The sequence below is a fragment of the Bufo gargarizans genome, chromosome 3 (assembly GCF_014858855.1).
Source record: "Bufo gargarizans isolate SCDJY-AF-19 chromosome 3, ASM1485885v1, whole genome shotgun sequence".
Taxonomy (NCBI): domain Eukaryota; kingdom Metazoa; phylum Chordata; class Amphibia; order Anura; family Bufonidae; genus Bufo; species Bufo gargarizans.
The window spans coordinates 256,332-269,377 of record NC_058082.1 but is presented as its reverse complement, the minus strand read 5'-3'; the positions used below and the strand labels follow the sequence as shown (position 1 = coordinate 269,377).

Genomic DNA, 13,046 nt, shown 5'->3' with positions numbered 1-13,046 from the left:
TGTGCAAAATTATTAGGCAACTTCCTTTCCTTTGGCAAAATGGGTCAAAAGAAGGACTTGACAGGCTCAGAAAAGTCAAAAATAGTGAGATATCTTGCAGAGGGATACAGCACTTTTAAAATTGCAAAGCTTCTGAAGCGTGATCATCGAACAATCAAGCGTTTCATTCAAAATAGTCAACAGGGTCACAAGAAGCGTGTGGAAAAACCAAGGCGCAAAATAACTGCCCATAAACTGAGAAAAGTCAAGCGTGCAGCTGCCAAGATGCCACTTGCCACCAGTTTGGCCATATTTCAGAGCTGCAACATCACTGGAGTGCCCAAAAGCACAAGGTGTGCAATACTTAGAGACATGGCCAAGGTAAGAAAGGCTGAAAGACGACCACCACTGAACAAGACACACAAGCTGAAACGTCAAGACTGGGCCAAGAAATATCTCAAGACTGATTTTTCTAAGGTTTTATGGACTGATGAAATGAGAGTGAGTCTTGATGGGCCAGATGGCTGGATTGGTAAAGGGCAGAGAGCTCCAGTCCGACTCAGACGCCAGCAAGGTGGAGGTGGAGTACTGGTTTGGGCTGGTATCATCAAAGATGAGCTTGTGGGGCCTTTTCGGGTTGAGGATGGAGTCAAGCTCAACTCCCAGTCCTACTGCCAGTTTCTGGAAGACACCTTCTTCAAGCAGTGGTACAGGAAGAAGTCTGCAAGGTAAGAAAAACATGATTTTCATGCAGGACAATGCTCCATCACACGCGTCCAAGTACTCCACAGCGTGGCTGGCAAGAAAGGGTATAAAAGAAGAAAATCTAATGACATGGCCTCCTTGTTCACCTGATCTGAACCCCATTGAGAACCTGTGGTCCATCATCAAATGTGAGATTTACAAGGAGGGAAAACAGTCCACCTCTCTGAACAGTGTCTGGGAGGCTGTGGTTGCTGCTGCACGCAATGTTGATGGTGAACAGATCAAAACACTGACAGAATCCATGGATGGCGGCTTTTGAGTGTCCTTGCAAAGAAAGGTGGCTATATTGGTCACTGATTTGTTTTTGTTTTTGAATGTCAGAAATGTATATTTGTGAATGTTGAGATGTTATATTGGTTTCACTGGTAAAAATAAATAATTGAAATGGGTATATATTTGTTTTTTGTTAAGTTGCCTAATAATTATGTACAGTAATAGTCACCTGCACACACAGATATCCTCCTAAAATAGCTAAAACTAAAAACAAACTAAAAACTACTTCCAAAAATATTCAGCTTTGATATTAATGAGTTTTTTGGGTTTATTGAGAACATGGTTGTTGTTCAATAATAAAATTAATCCTCAAAAATACAACTTGCCTAATAATTCTGCACTCCCTGTATAACATCAGGTCCTCCGGTCACTGTCCATCCTCTGTATACAATATAACAACAGGTCTTTCATTCATTGTCTGTACTCTGTATATAACATCAGGTCCTCCGGTTGACTTCTGATCTGAGATTTGATGGGGATCTGATCTGAGGTCTGATCTGAGGTTTGGTGGGGATCTGATCTGAGGTTTGATGGGGATCTGATCTGAGGTCTGATCTGAGGTTTGGTGGGGATCTGATCTGAGGTTTGATGGGGATCTGATCTGAGGTCTGATGGTATTGTAGTCTGATGGGGGTTTGATCTGAGGTCTGATGAGGAATGGGGGGTCTTATAAGGAATGGGGGTCTTATCTGTGGTCTGATGGGAGTCTGATCTGCAGTATGATGAGGAATAGAGGTCTTAACTAGGGTCTAATATGGATCTGATCTAAGGCCTGATGAGGGTTTAATCTAGGGTCTGATGAGGATTGGGGGTCTGATCTGAGGTCTGATGAGCAATGGAGATATGATGGTGGTGTGATCTGAGGTCTAATGGGGGTCTAATGAGGAATGGGGTCTTATCTGAGGTCTGATAGGGGTCTGATGTTAGGTTTGATGGGGATGTGCTCTAAAGCCTGATGGGGGTCTTACCTAAAATCTGATGAGGAATAGTGGAATGATCTGAGGTCTGATCAGTAATGGGGTTGTATTTTTAGGTTTAATGGGGATATTACCTGAGATTTCATGGGAGTCTGATCTGAAGTCTGATGGGGTCTGATGAGGAAGGGGGGTCTGATCTGAGGTATGATGGGAAATGGGGGTCTGATGAGGAGTTTGATTGTGATCTGAGGTTTGATGAGGAATGGAGGTCTGATCGGAGGTCTGATGAGAAATGTAGTCCTGATGTGTGGTGTTGTGATCTGCGGTATGATGAGGAATGGGGGTCTTAACTGAGGTCTAATGGGGATCTGATCTAAGGCCTGATGGGGGTTTGATCTAGGGTCTGATGAGGATTGGGGGTCTGATCTGAGGTCTGATGAGCAATGGAGGTATGATGGCAGTGTGATCTGAGGTCTAATGGGGGTCTAATGATTAATGGGGGTCTTATCTGAGGAGTGATAGGGGTCTGATCTGAAATTTGATGGAGATCTAACCTGATCAGGAATGGGGGTCTAATGAGCAGTGGTGTTTTGATCTAAGGTCTCATGAGCAATGGGGGTCTGATAAGAATCTAAGGTCTCATGTGAGTCGGATCTGAGGTCTGATGAGGAATGGGGGTCTTATCTGAGGTCTGATAGAGGTCTGATCTGAAGTCTGATGGGGGTCTGACCTGAGCTCTGACCCGAGGTCTGATGGGGGTTTGATCTGAGATCTAATGAGGAATGGGGGTGTGATGAGGAGTGGGGTTGCGATCTGGGGGTCTCATGAGGAATGGGGGTCTGATTTGGGAGTCTGATCTGAGGTTTAATGAATATTGAGGGTCAAGTTTGGGGGTCTGATGAAGACTGTGGGCTTGAATTGAGGTCTGAGGAAAAATATTTTTTTCTTATTTTCCTCCTGTAAAACATAGGCGCTTCTTATAGTGCATTTCCTTGTTTGGGATCATAGTGCCTGTGACATATCTCTATATTGTCCCTCCTTTTTAGCTAAGGCGGACTGCAGGGCATCATAGGTGATCCCGCAGGCTGGGGCCCCACCTGTGGGTATGGGATTCTCCATCTTGACCTTCCCTGCTGGGCTCACTACTGTACTGTGATGTGTAAAATGACAGATGCCATTTTAAGTTATTCGTATGATACAAACATGAAAAACTTTGGCTTCATTTGGAAGATACATTTTTAGGAAATTCTAAACAATTATGATTGGTTTAGAATTAATTTGTTCATCTCTAATAACAACATTAAAATCCCCAAAACTTTCAAAAATATAAATGCCAAAATAAAAAAATGTAGTAATCTTCGCCCTCTAAAAGATGATCAAAGGAATGTAACTGTAGAGGACCAAGGAAGGCAGAGATATTAACCTCATCAAGGTCCTCCATCAGATATCGCTTAACACAAGAAGAAGAACAGCTGTGTCTGAACACATGAAATATTGATAAAGCTCTTGGTCTAGATTACATTCACTCATGGGTACTGAGGGAATTGAGCTCAGTAATTGATAGACCATTTTATCTACTCTTCTTAGACTCACTTGTTACAGGATCAGAGCCTCAGGACTGAAAAGTAACAAGATGGAACAGAGTAACTATGGTCCAGTAAGTCTGACATCTGTGATACTAAAATATTTGAAGATATTCTAAGAGATGAGCTGACAAATAAATAAATAACTGATAACCAGCAGGTCTAACCAGGGTTTCTATGATGAGGCAAGTGCAAATCTGGATGCTGGTCATGAGGCAGATGGGGTATATCTGAATCTTGCTGAAGCATTGATAGATTACCACACAAGAGCCTTGTGCAGAAGTTACAAATGCAGGGGAATGGGGACAATGTATGCACATGGGTGAAGGACTGTTTGCAGGATAGAAAACACAAATGTGGTCATTTATCAAACTGGTTTAAAGAAGAAATGTCTTAGTTGCCCATAGCAACCAATCAGATTGATCCTTTCATAATCCAAAGGAGCTATCCAAAAGGAAAGGTGGAATCTCACTGGTTGCTATAGGGGACTAAGCCAGTTCTACTTTACACCAATTTGATAAATGACCCCAAAAGAGTTATTGTAGATGGTATATACTCAGAATGGAGAACACAAGGATCTACCAAAAAACGTCCCCAAAAATTTGGAGCTTTAAAATACTATAAGTCTTTATTAATTCCTCATGTTAAAAAATACAGCGATAGTTCAAAAACCTACATACTGTGAACAAGGGATCTTGTGTAGCCTGAAACAAATAGGTTTTTGAAACATCCCTGTATTTAACATGATGAATCAATAAAGACTTATAGTTTTCTAAAGCTATACATTTTTGGAAGTTTTGGGACGCATTGCCGCTGGTCCGCGGTTTTTGGATGCTGTCGATGTCTATGAGTTAATGTATTGCGGTTGAGTTGGTGAGCGCATGCTTCCTTTTTTCAACTTGCTCAAGGATCTGCACTGGGAGCAGTACAGCCGGAAATTATCTGTATTGTGAGAGGTGGAGACCACAAGGATCTGTACCAGGAGCAGTGAAGATCACAAGGATCTGCACTGGGAGCAGTGGAGGCAACAAGGATCAGTAATGGGAGGGGTGGATACTACAAGGATCTCCACTGAGAGCAGTGAAGACCACAAGAATCTGCACTGGGAGCAGTCAAGACCACAGGGATCTGTACTGGGCACAGTGGAGACCACTATGATCTGTACTAGGAGAGGTGGAGAGACCAAGGAACTGCATTGGGAGTAGTGGAGACCACAAGGATCTATACTGGGAGAGGAGGAGAGTCCAAGGAACTACATTGGGAGCAGTGGAGACCACAAAAATCTGTACTGGGAGAGGTGGAGAGCACAAGGAACTGCATTAGGAGTAGTGTTGGGAGTAGTGGAGAACACAAGGATCTGTCCCAGGAGCAGTGAAGATCACAAGGATCTGCACTGGGAGCAGTGGAGACCACAAGGATCAGTAAAGGAAGAGGTGGATACTACAAGGATCTCCACTGAGAGCAGTGGAGGCCACAAGAATCTGCACTGGGAGCAGTGGAGACCACAGGGATCTGTACTGGGCACAGTGGAGATCACTATGATCCGTACTAGGAGAGGTGGAGAGCCCAAGGAACTGCATTGGGAGTAGTGGAGACCACAATGATCTGTCCCAGAAGTAGTAAAGATCACAAGGATCTACACTGGGAGCAGTGGAGACCACAAGGATCAGTAATGGGAGAGGTGGATACTACAAGGATCTCTACTGGGAGAGGAGGAGAGTCCAAGGAACTACATTGGGAGCAGTGGAGACCACAAGGATCTGTACTGAGAGAGGTGGAGAGCACAAGGAACTGCATTGGGAGTAGTGGAGAACACAAGGATCTGTCCCATGAGCATTGAAGATCACAAGGATCTGTCGCAGGAGCAGTGGAGACCACAGGAATCTGCACTGGGAGCAGTGGAGACCACAAGGATCTGTACTGGGCGCAGTGGAGACCACTATGATCTGTACTAGGAGAAGTGGAGAGCCCAAGGAACTGCATTGGGAGTAGTGGAGACCACAAGGATCTGTACCAGGAGCAGTAAAGATCACAAGGACCTGCACTAGGAGCAGTGGAGACCACAAGGATCAGTAATGGGAGAGGTGGATACTACAAGGATCTCCACTGAGAGCAGTGGAGACCACAAGAATCTGCACTGGGAGCAGTGGAGACCACAGGGATCTGTACTGGGTACAGTGAAGACCACTATGATCTGTACTAGGAGAGGTGGAGAGACCAAGGAACTGCATTGGGAGTAGTGGAGACCACAAGGATCTCTACTGGGAGAGGTGGAGAGGCCAAGGAACTACATTGGGAGCAATGGAGACCACAAGGATCTGTACTGGGAGCAGATGAGACCAAAAGGATCTGTACGGGAGAAGTGGAGACCACAAGGATCTGTACTGGGAGAGGTGGAGAGCACAAGGAACTGCATTGGGAGCAGATGAGACCAAAAGGATCTGTACCAGAAGCCATGGAAACCACTGAATCTGTACTGGGAGCAGTGGTGACCACAAGGATCTGTAATTGGGCCGTGGAGGCTACAAGGATATGTGTTCGACCCAGTTCTCTTTATGAATGCTCTTGTGGATGGGCTTGAGAGTAAAGCGTAACTTTTTGCTGATGACACAGGACTATGGCAAATGCTTAATTTTCACATTTAGGACAAGGACCTCGCAGGCGGGAGCAGTAACGTGGCCAATGAGCTGTAATGGTACGGGCGGCGAAGAGGAAGGGTTAGCTGGCCTGTCTCATTCATCATTTTCTGCCTCTGTTTTAGGCGTAGAATTTGGCTTACATGTAGACAATAGTGATGAGCGGGAGGTGCAATATTCGATTTTGCGATATTTCGCGAATATTCGATTGAATATTCGTATTATATTCGTTGAAATCGAATATTCGTAATTATTTCATTTATCGCGATTAATATGCGATTTAAATAAACGCGTATTGCGATTTTTAACTTAAGGCTAGTACTTTCCTATTGGTTTCAATGGTTTGATATCTAGAATTAGCGAAGATGACGAATATATTCGTCATATTCCACAAAACGAAGATAATGAAGTATTCTCCATCTTAGTTTTTAGCTCCATATTCATCAACTTTGCTAATTCTAGCAATCATATAGGAAAGTTTACTATAGAGACAGCTACGTTTAATTCGCTATGCGATTATATTACTTAGCTTTTTTTTTTATAAATAGAATAATTATAATAATTATCAGGTATTATAATTATTCTATTTATTTTAAAAAAAAAGCAAAGTAATATAATCGCATAGCGAATTAAACTTAGCTGTCTCTATAGTCAACTTTCCTATATGATTGCTAGAATTCGCGAAGTTGATGAATATGGAGCTAAAACGAAGATGCAGAATACTTCATTATCTTCGTTTTGTGGAATATGACGAATACATTCGTCATATTCGCTAATTCTACCAAGCCAACCATAGTAAACCAGGTCCAAGTTGAAATCACAGTACATTCTAGTATATGGAGACGTTCCCATGGTGATGGGGACGCTCCATGAGCACGGAAGTCGGCAGAAGCGGCAACGGGTCCTGACTGGAGCAGCCAGGAAGCCAGCAATCCAAAGGACAGGTAAGAACAACTTTAGGGAAGTGGGAAAGAAAAAAAATATAACAAAAAATAAATAAAAATATTCGATTTCGCGAATTTATAGAACTATATTTTAAATATTCTCGAAATCTCGAAGTCCCGATATTCGAGAAAAAAATTAGCTATTCGAATATTCGCGCTCAACACTAGTAGACAAAATGACCCTCTAATTGTCTAAAGTAATGCTCATTAATTGTATAATGCCATGTCTTTTTCATTTACATTTGGACCGGACATGACTGGTGAGATTTCTTTTTTACCTTCAATGCAGTTTCGAGCACTTCTTCTTGAACTGGTAGTGTAAGGTTCGGTGTCAAAATTTGGAAGGTTCAGGCAGTAGTCTATATCCTCTATGGTTGGTATGCTAGAGGATACTGCTGCTCCGGGTCGTCGGGTAATCTTTGGTCGTTCACAAATGCAGTCGGACATTAGGCAATATGTTGAGCCATATCTATAACTTGCACAAATCATCTAAAAAAGAGAAGAAAATATTATTTAATCTCTACTATTTCTACAGCCTCATTGTTTTTAGATTTCTTTGTTTGTTTGTCAGTGTGTTTGACTTTTGCAACCTTGAGTAAATAATAGGAAATGCATAGAAGCTGCCTGAGTGTCTCTCGAGGGACCGTCCTAGATATTCAAGTCCTGTAATCACAGCAGCCTCTGCACTGAGTCAACCTGTCTATATGTGTCTATTAACAAGGGAGGAAGGTACTATAATGTAAGTTAGGAAGCTTATAAAGGCATTGACCGGTGAGCAGGATCCTGCTCCGCAGTACACGGAATGCACAGACAATGATCATCTTTCTGTTAGTGAACTGGAAGAAAGGAAAGGACTGAAGCATCTGAACTATGAAGGGACAGAGTCCTCAGGATTTTCACTGGAGGCATGTTTTTGTTTTTATGCTTATGAATAACTCTCGGACAGTTTAGAGCTTAGGCTAAAAGTAAATTTACACAGTGCATTTAATCGGGGACTATCCTGTGAAGCCTCGTTCCTGAGAATCTGCCCGTGTAACCGATGAATGAGCGAAAAGTTTGGTCATCAGGCAAAACTGTCATTTTTGCAGGCATGTAAATTATTGTTTCTGGGCAGCAGAACTATGCAGCTGGATGAGGACGATCAGTCACAATACTGACCCCTCATTCTTATACCGTGGAGGTGATCGCTGCATGTAAATACACCGCTTCACTGGCACTGAGCGAGCAGCCGAATGTTGGGATGGAACGCGTCCTGCTGCTCCTTAGTATGTGTATATGCACCTTTAAGATTATTTCCTTTGATTTGTTCAAGAGCCAGGATGACAGACTTTATGGTCCTAGCTTGAAATTGGTATTGTCACTAGAGATGAGGGAAATTTTCAAAAATTTGATTCGCCGGTTCGCTAAATTTTTATGGAAAAATTTGGTTTGATCCGAATTTATTCGCTGCAAATCAAGTTTAAAAATAGGCTATTTCCTGGCTGCAGAGAGCCTTTATAGTGGTGTAGAACACTGTGCCTGTATAGCGGTGTAGAACACTGTGCCTGTATAGCGGTGTAGAGCACTGTGCCTGAATAGAGGTGTAGAGCACTGTGCCTGTATAGCGGTGTAGAACACTGTGCCTGTATAGCGGTGTAGAACACTGTGCCTGTATAGCGGTGTAGAGCACTGTGCCTGTATAGCGGTGTAGAGCACTGTGCCTGTATAGCGCTGTGTAGAGCACTGTGCCTGTATAGCGGTGTAGAACACTGTGCCTGTATAGCGGTGTAGAGCACTGTGCCTGTATAGCGGTGTAGAACACTGTGCCTGTATAGCGGTGTAGAACACTGTGCCTGTATAGCGGTGTAGAGCCTGTGCCTGTATAGCGGTGTAGAACACTGTGCCTGTATAGGGGTGTAGAACACTGTGCCTGTATAGGGGTGTAGAACACTGTGCCTGTATAGCGGTGTAGAGCACTGTGCCTGTATAGTGGTGTAGAACACTGTGCCTGTATAGTGGTGTAGAACACTGTGTCTGTATAGCGGTGTAGAGCACTGTGCCTGTATAGCGGTGTAGAACACTGTGCCTGTATAGTGGTGTAGAGCACTGTGCCTGTATAGCGATTGTAGAACACTGTGCCTGTATAGCGGTGTAGAGCACTGTGCCTGTATAGCGGTGTAGAACACTGTGCCTGTATAGCGGTGTAGAGCACTGTGCCTGTATAGAGGTGTAGAACACTGTGCCTGTATAGGGGTGTAGAACACTGTGCCTGTATAGCGGTGTAGAGCACTGTGCCTGTATAGTGGTGTAGAACACTGTGCCTGTATAGCGGTGTAGAGCACTGTGCCTGTATAGCGGTGTAGAGCACTGTGCCTGTATAGAGGTGTAGAACACCGTGCCTGTATAGCGGTGTAGAACACTGTGCCTGTATAGCGGTGTAGAACACTGTGCCTGTATAGCGGTGTAGAGCACTGTGCCTGTATAGCGGTGTAGAACACTGTGCCTGTATAGTGGTGTAGAACACTGTGCCTGTATAGCGGTGTAGAGCACTGTGCCTGTATAGCGGTGTAGAACACTGTGCCTGTATAGCAGTGTAGAACACTGTGCCTGTATAGCGGTGTAGTACACTGTGCCTGTATAGCGGTGTAGAACACTGTGCCTGTATAGCGGTGTAGAACACTGTGCCTGTATAGCGGTGTAGAGCACTGTGCCTGTATAGCGGTGTAGAGCACTGTGCCTGTATAGTGGTGTAGAGCACTGTGCCTGTATAGCGGTGTAGAGCACTGTGCCTGTATAGCGGTGTAGAACACTGTGCCTGCATAGCGGTGTAGAACACTGTGTCTGTATAGCGGTGTAGAAACACTGTGCCTGTATAGCGGTGTAGAACACTGTGTCTGTATAGCGGTGTAGAACACTGTGCCTGTATAGCGGTGTAGAGCACTGTGCCTGTATAGGGGTGTAGAACACTGTGCCTGTATAGTGGTGTAGAGCACTGTGCCTGTATAGGGGTGTAGAACACTGTGCCTGTATAGCGGTGTAGAGCACTGTGCCTGTATAGCGGTGTAGAACACTGTGCCTGTATAGTGGTGTAGAACACTGTGCCTGTATAGCGGTGTAGAACACTGTGCCTGTATAGGGGTGTAGAACACTGTGCCTGTATAGTGGTGTAGAACACTGTGCCTGTATAGCGGTGTAGAACACTGTGCCTGTATAGCGGTGTAGAGCACTGTGCCTGTATAGCGGTGTAGAACACTGTGCCTGTATAGCGGTGTAGAGAACTGTGCCTGTATAGCGGTGTAGAACACTGTGCCTTGCAGTAACACACATAGGGAGTCTGCTGTGGTAGTGAGATAATACTGTGAGTCCGTATGACATGCAGATGACAGGCGACGCTCTTAGAATCACTGCACACCTCACTTATTTGGGCAGTCACGGGGCCAAAACTGACCAAGTAACTCCAGTGTGAATTCAGCCTTACAGGTCGATGTTAGCGCCAAGAAGAAGCGCACTCCTTTTACACCGTCGTCAGCTGATTCCACATAGATGTCTACAGAACCTGTTCTATTAACCCCTTATACAAGTAGAGCCCCCGACAGAGTGGAGAGGGGGTCAACAGTAAGTTTGTGGGGACGGCACTGATTATTTTGCCCTTCCTCTGATCCGTCAGAACAATAACCCCCAAAAAACGGATCCTGTCTGTGGAGCCTCCGCCGTCACTCGGTCAGTATTTGGTCAGTAATCCATCAGTATTGCTAATGCCAAAAAAACAGGAGTGGATCCAAAACAGAGATGACACGTGAATGGAATATTTGCATGTCTCCTGTGTTTAGTACCCACTGCTGCTTTTGTCTAGCAAATCACAAGGTAATTCTGCTGGGACCTGACAGCTGCGACACAGACAGGATCCGTTGTGCGTCTCATTTTACCTTCCCTCTGACAGATCAGAAGAAGGGTCAAATAAATGATGATGTCAGCCAGGCCGAAAGGCAAAATACTGGCCCAGTCATAAAGTGGGGAGGGTGGGAACAGTAGGAGAAGTCCACAGAGTGGCCCTATGACATAGTGGTGAGGTGGAAGCAGCATGAGGAGACCATAGAATGGCCCAATGACAGGTTCTGGAGATGGCAGCAGCATGAGGAGGCCACGGAGTGGCACAATGACTGAGTCTAGAGTTGGCAGCAGTATGAGGAGGCCACCAAGTGGTACAATGACCAAGTAAGGAGTTGGCAGCAGTATAAGGAGGTTGCTGAGTGACACAATGACAGTGTGGAGGTGGCGACAGCACCAGAATCGGGAGGATACCACAGAGTGGCAAGGTGACATAGTGTGGAAATGGCAGTAACAGCAGCAGCATCAGGATACCACATAGTGGCAAGGTGACATAGTGTGGAGATGGCAGTAACAGCAGCAGCATCAGGATACCACAGAGTGGCAAGGTGACATGGTATGGATATGGCAGAAGCAATATCAGGATACCACAGAGTGGCAAGGTGACATAGTGTGGAGATGGCAGCAGCATCAGGATACCACATAGTGGCAAGGTGACATAGTGTGGAGATGGCAGCATCAGGATACCACATAGTGGCAAGGTGACATAGTGTGGAGATGGCAGCATCAGGATACCACATAGTGGCAAGGTGACATAGTGTGGAGATGGCAGCATCAGGATACCACAGAGTGGCAAGGTGACATAGTGTGGAGATGGCAGCATCAGGATACCACAGAGTGGCAAGGTGACATAGTGTGGAGATGGCAGCAGCATCAGGATACTACAAAGTGGCAAGGTGACATAGTGTGGAGATGGCAGCAGCATCAGGATACCACAGAGTGGCAAGGTGACATAGTGTGGAGATGGCAGCAGCATCAGGATACCACATAGTGGCAAGGTGACATAGTGTGGAGATGGCAGCATCAGGATACCACAGAGTGGCAAGGTGACATAGTGTGGAGATGGCAGCATCAGGACACCACATAGTGGCAAGGTGACATAGTGTGGAGATGGCAGCATCAGGATACCACAGAGTGGCAAGGTGACATAGTGTGGAGATGGCAGCATCAGGATACCACAGAGTGGCAAGGTGACATAGTGTGGAGATGGCAGCAGCATCAGGATACTACAAAGTGGCAAGGTGACATAGTGTGGAGATGGCAGCAGCATCAGGATACCACAGAGTGGCAAGGTTACATAGTGTGGAGATGGCAGCAGCATCAGGACACCACAGAGTGGCAAGGTGACATAGTGTGGAGATGGCAGCAGCATCAGGAGACCACATAGTGGCAAGGTGACATAGTGTGGAGATGGCAGCAGCATCAGGATACCACATAGTGGCAAGGTGACATAGTGTGGAGATGGCAGCATCAGGATACCACAGAGTGGCAAGGTTACATAGTGTGGAGATGGCAGCAGCATCAGGATACCACAGAGTGGCAAGGTGACATAGTGTGGAGATGGCAGCAGCATCAGGATACCACAGAGTGGCAAGGTGACATAGTGTGGAGATGGCAGCAGCATCAGGATACCACAGAGTGGCAAGGTGACATAGTGTGGAGATGGCAGCAGCATCAGGAAACCACAGAGTGGCAAGGTGACATAGTGTGGAGATGGCAGCATCAGGATACCACAGAGTGGCAAGGTTACATAGTGTGGAGATGGCAGCAGCATCAGGACACCACAGAGTGGCAAGGTGACATAGTGTGGAGATGGCAGCAGCATCAGGAGACCACATAGTGGCAAGGTGACATAGTGTGGAGATGGCAGCAGCATCAGGATACCACATAGTGGCAAGGTGACATAGTGTGGAGATGGCAGCATCAGGATACCACAGAGTGGCAAGGTTACATAGTGTGGAGATGGCAGCAGCATCAGGACACCACAGAGTGGCAAGGTGACATAGTGTGGAGATGGCAGCATCAGGATACCACATAGTGGCAAGGTGACATAGTGTGGAGATGGCAGCATCAGGATACCAC

General features: G+C 45.5%; 1 protein-coding gene across 1 annotated transcript in view; it reads right to left on the bottom strand.

The window, feature by feature from the left end:
* The window catches only part of LOC122932707 (tyrosinase-like), a 105,830-nt gene that overhangs the window by 31,909 nt on the left and 60,875 nt on the right, over window positions 1-13,046 (bottom strand). The window contains exon 3 of the mRNA XM_044287283.1: window positions 7,376-7,586. Coding sequence (XP_044143218.1) covers window positions 7,376-7,586 — 211 coding nt within the window. The remainder of the gene's footprint in view (window positions 1-7,375; window positions 7,587-13,046) is intronic.